A 5704-nucleotide genomic window follows, 5' to 3' on the forward strand; every position below is an offset into this window, starting at 1 on the left:
TGATGCAACGTGTTGACTTGTAGATCGGCATTTTGGTGAGTAACACCGTCATATGAATACGTCAGGCTTCAGTGTCAGAGTGAGATTGAGACACATGTTTAGAGTTGAATCTTATGTCAAAACCACCTAGGAATATGATTCAAATCTGATTCTCAAATATTTTCGATGAGGTTTCTGTGTTGATTTCAATGTGGGCTGCCAGTGTGAACACAGCCTAAGGGTACGGTCACACCTACCTTTGATTTAGCCTATGTGGCCGTCTTTTTGCAATGGTTTTCAATGGGAACGAAGCGTTTTGTTGCCATTACTCGGCTTTCCGTTTTGTTTGTTTATGCGTTCTATGCGCCTGTGCTCCTCCAATAGAGAAAAAAGTATATTTGAAGCAGATAAATGCTTGAGACCTCGAGTGCTGCTTTTCCCCCTCTGTCCAATCGGATGAGTCGAAGACTGACTGGCCTAGCAATGTCAAGACAGAATGCGCTGCCAGCTCTGTTTTTTAGGCTGCACACAAACCAGTGTGCATGTGTGACCGTAACCTAAAGCTTAAAGGTTTAATGACATTCACTTTTACACCACATTCAAAGTCTTTGTCCTGGTCCTTCAAAAGTGTACAAAAAGTTTTAAGTGAAAATTCCATTCCAGTGATCCATGGCAGGTGTTTTTCTCTCACATTTCTAAAGCCTTTTCAACTGCAATGAAAAAAGAAATCTTTGCCTGCGGGTGTCGCTGGTGAGGGATTTTGCCTGTCAATCATCGCCTCTGCTCCGCCCCCCCCAAAGGAAAGGATAGGGGAGGGGAGGGGCGAGGAGGAGAGTGGGCGGGATTAATCGACTGTGACCTCACTGTCGAAGGGCCAAGCTCGGATTACTTTTCAGCCTAATTATTCAGAAAATCCCAGACCACAGAAAATCCACTGAATGTTCTAAGTTCAGGTTTTTTGGGTGTAATTGAGGTCATAAAACCCCAAATAAAACATTGAAAATAAAAAAAGTGAAAATGAATGTCATGACACCTTTAAGTTCACACTGGCAGCCCAAATCAGATTTTTGGCCTATCCAGATTGGAGTCTGAATGGTTTTAATATGGAATTTAAGCAGCACAAAATGATTTCTGTGCTTTAGTGTGATCTTGTGCATTATTTGAGTTTGTTTGATTTTAACTGCTACTATGTGTAGTTAACTACTTTGTGTAGTTACTGCACTTTGGCTTTGTAGGGCAGTGTAGTTTAGTCCAGTGATACCAGTAAAATACTCAGTGTAAATTTAACTCTGAGAGGGTACACTCTCAGAGTTACAGTCCCGTAAGGGTTCATTAGGACCCCTGGTGGTCCCCAGACCCTACGTTGAGAACCAGTGAAGTAAACTCAACCTGTATAAAACAGGATCACATTCAATAGGTGTCAATGAATATTTGATAATAGCTAATAATAGCTATTATTATTATAGCTATTATTATTATCATAATTCTTTATAAAATCTCAGATTAATATAACGCTTTTCTAAGTACTCAAACGTATTTTAAGGGGGAGTGGGGTTGAAAATAATCAACTCTTTAAAGGAAGAAAACACTATTACATTCCAAAATGAATGTTCATGATAAGTGATTGGACATGATAACAGTCAATCAAAATCATCTTTATTGTCACATAACAGGTTTACAGGTGTAAAGAAGTAGGCTGAATTTGTTTTCTTCATACAAGCTCCAACAAAAACAGTTCATGCTGCTCTTACTGCATGTTCAATGATACATGTTCTTAAAGCATTGGGATGTCAAAGTAGCCTACCCATTTTGTGACATGGCCATCGCGTCTATATTATAACATCATGTGAAACATTTTCCATTGTCCACATTGTAATGTGTACATAATGTGTGCAAGAAAATCCTGTTTTTGCGAACAAACAATGACATCCTGTGGGTTTAAGTGAAATTGTTCAGAGGCCCCTCAATGTGTGATTACAATTAGGGCTAGATCGGACAATGTGATCGTGATTTTTGTAGCGTTTTGTGTGAGTTTTGGACAAAATCTGTAGGCTAGTGAAAAAGTGTGTTTTTGAAGAAAAATCTAGTTAGGCAGAAATGAGTGTGACCCTTGGGGAGTTGCTTCATTATCCCAGGAATCCAGGAAAAATACACTTTTGATTCTACTCTATACCTGTGCCTCAGACAAGGCAGTCTCTTGACTGGTGGTCCCTGGGTTTGTGTAAGTGCTGGTCTGAGGCAGCTCTTCAGTGAAGGCTTTCTCCATCACTTTCAGGATAGACCTGCGAAATGCATCCCTGAAATCCTGACCAATGAACACGTACAACAGCGGGTTCAGGCAGCTGTTGAGAAATGCCAGGCAGACAGCTATGGGATACCCAATGTTGATCACATTATCCAGTGTTTCACTGGGCTCTTTGATATTCCCCAACAGAATCAGTTCTATGATGTGATAGGGCGCCCAGCACAGGAACAAGGTGGTGATAACAGCTGCTATGATTTTGAAGGGGCGACTTGAATGGCTGACCAGAGAGCGATTCCTCCTGAGCCGGTAGATGATGACAGAATAGCAGGAGACGATGACGGTGAAAGGGACCACGAATCCCATGAGGAACTCATTGATGATCATGGCCCCAAGTCGAAAATTCCACCACCGAATCTCTCCAGGTTTATTGTAGTCATCGGTGAATGCAAAATTGTAGGAGCACTCAATGATGTCCTTATCAAGGAAGGATGGCTGCGTGGTCTTAAAGATGAAGTAAGGTGAGCTGAAAACCAAGGCCAGTACCCAGACACACAGACTCACACAAGATGCTTTTCTGACACTGCGGTGGTTCTGGGCCCACACTGGCCATACCACACATACACATCTGTCAACACTGATGACCATCAGAATGTAGACGCTGGTAAACATGTTCGTGAGGAGAACGATATAGTTCAGTTTGTACATGAATTTGCCAAAAGGCCAGTGGATGTCCAGAGCTGTTTCTGTGATGGTCAAGGGCAGGAACGCTGCAACGAGGAAGTCGGCCACAGCGAGGTTGAGATACCAAACAGTGTTGATGGTTTTCTTCATTTTGAAGCCTGTCACCCAGATGACAACTCCGTTCCCCAACACGCCGAGCACAAAGACCAGGCTGAAAATGACGAGAGACACGATCTTGAGGGATTTTTCCATATCCATCGTCCTAAAACCTAAAATAACAAAACAAAGGGAGGTTACATGATTTGTTTCATCACACAACTCCATAACCATTTATAATGGCCTAAATAATGTTGAGGAATCATTTCACCACATCAATATTTACAACTATTAATTAAAGATAAGTGATATATTTACGTTAAAAAAAGGGTTAAATGGATTTCAAACATGTTGGGGTCATTTTACCTACTCTTTTACTTTACTCTTTTGTGAGCACCCCGGACACTTTTGAAGTTGCTTGATTCTGTATTTAGATATTGTATCTTTTAAGTATGATAGATTCATCAAAAGCACCCGTCCTTGGTTTTGGTGTATTTAAGTTTTTTTTTCAATTAAATTATAAAAGTACTTAAAAAAACACGTCCCTTCGCGTATTAGAAGTAAGTCACCAGAACCAAGGACTGGTGTTTTTGATGAGTCTATCATGGTTAAAATGGAGTTTTAAGTTACAATGGGTTTGTATAAAAAGGGGGCGTGTCTGATAAAATTTAGATTTTCATTTGATCATCAAATGAATATCAAATATCGAAATAAAACTTTACACACACCTTCCCATTAGGCCGAAGGAATAACCTCCCTTCCAAATGTTTCTAATCGGCCTCATGGTGTACAGGCCACTTAACCTTTTAGCCAATAACCTTTGAACCATAGGTCCTACAGTCCAACAAATGTTTTACCCATAGGCCATGTCCATTTCTGCCTTTTTCAAAACACACTTTTTGCTACTGCTACCTACAGATTTTGTCCAAAACTCACACAAACCGGTAAACTCTCTGGAGTCATGGGATCATGATGTATATGTCACATTTTTTTGATTCAACTCCAATTGGCTACGATTGGCTTTCAAAGTTAGCGGGAAGGGGCCATTTTGCGCAAATGCCACAAAATATTAACTGCTGTGGAACTTTGCAGCATTTTGAAAATAGCAGATCTACGAGCTTGCAACATATCACAATACGACACAACTCACGCAAGGCAAGCTTGTTGATCTGCTATTTTCAAAAAAATGTAGACAGCATTTGACAAATCTTATCATATTGGGGTGCTGCCTGGCACAAAATCAATTCAAATGGGGGTCCACAGCCAAATACATGTCAATGCGGGGGTCCTTGAAAATGTTTAAGAACCACTGCTCTAAACAACACCGAGCCAAACGCTATTTGGCTTAGTTTGTTGCACACATTTTTATTAGGCGCAATTTATCTCATGCGTGATGTGACAAACAAGGTTTTTATAGTTCATTTTGTTTGCCAGTCATTAGATTCACAAATTCAACAAACTTAACATAACTTCAACATAACATCCAGTCATCCCTTATTTTGAATCACAGGTTGTGGGACCTCTATGGAGCTCATCTCAATGCACTTTCACTTATGTCCATAGGGGGCGCCACAAACACACAAAGTTGCACTGTCCGGTGCACAAACTCTACTCCCCCCCCCCACCCCCCCCCCACAGCTTCCTCATGTCCTGACGGCTGCAACCCACGACTGACACTGACCTGGGTAAGGCAACCCAGTTTGTGTGTGCTCACTGTGCTGACTGACTGTGGTTTTATGAAAACGTAAAACCTTTCATAAAATATGATGACAATAACAAGCTTACAATCTGAGGCAACACATTAATGTTAGTGTCAGAGTTGATATTGTAGAACAATATATGTAAAGAAAAAAATCTATAATAATTTGATATACCGGAATGTTTTGAAGCTATAGTATTTGTAAAAGTGCACAAATAAGTACATACATTGAATACTATAGAAGCTGAGGTTAGGGGATGTCTCTGTACTGTAGAGTTGCATCATTATTGATGATGTATTTACAGCAAGGTTGTAAACACTGGTCAAGAGCCTATATAAAAACAACTACAACATCAATTCCATTAACATGTTTTAATATATTCAAACTCAGCAGCAATACAATATTGTTGTCTATGTACAGCCACATATTTGCACATTGAATTTCAAATACTAAAACACTACTTCAATATATCTACTAGTAATAATAGTGATATATCAGAGCTAGTAATAATAGTGATATAACAGAGCTAGTAGTAATAATATTGTATACTCACATAGGAGAGCGCAGGGCAGAGCGAGGCCTATTCTGTCCTGAGATGAACAACTCTGAACAAACTTCTACTTTCTCTTTACACTGAACTATCTACTGCTGAGAGAGAGAGAGAGAGAGAGAGAGAGAGAGAGAGAGAGAGAGAGAGAGAGAGAGAGAGAGAGAGAGAGAGAGAGAGAGAGAGAGAGGGAGGGGTGGTGTGAGAAAGACATTGCATTTCTTGTGATGAGTTCATAAAAAAAATCTACTTCTCTGTTAATTTCAGCTCTGCTCTTCCTTCTTGCGGTTCATTGCAGAATTTGTCTGCAGTTCCTTGCAGAGTTTGTCGTATGCATGAATAAGAAATTAATATCTTGCATAAACTTCTTGTTTTATACCTATTTTATGCTTTTATATCCTTACATATGACAGATTATGTCATTTATACATTTTAAATAACATTTTAAACGTTACA

At 39.8% G+C, this 5704-nt stretch overlaps 1 protein-coding gene across 1 annotated transcript; it reads right to left on the minus strand.

Annotated features, from left to right (window-relative positions):
- Positions 1-2146: 2146 nt before the first annotated feature.
- Positions 2147-3163, minus strand: LOC308081220 (chemerin-like receptor 1; the record flags this gene model as incomplete). Its single annotated transcript, XM_080457608.1, has 1 exon — positions 2147-3163. One exon carries the CDS (start codon positions 3161-3163, stop codon positions 2147-2149), a length of 1017 nt encoding a protein of 338 aa, XP_080313734.1.
- Between the last annotated feature and the right edge of the window lie 2541 nt (positions 3164-5704).

Source organism: Gymnoscopelus braueri (assembly GCF_963280865.1).
Source record: "Gymnoscopelus braueri genome assembly, contig: SCAFFOLD_249, whole genome shotgun sequence".
Taxonomy (NCBI): Eukaryota; Metazoa; Chordata; class Actinopteri; order Myctophiformes; family Myctophidae; genus Gymnoscopelus; species Gymnoscopelus braueri.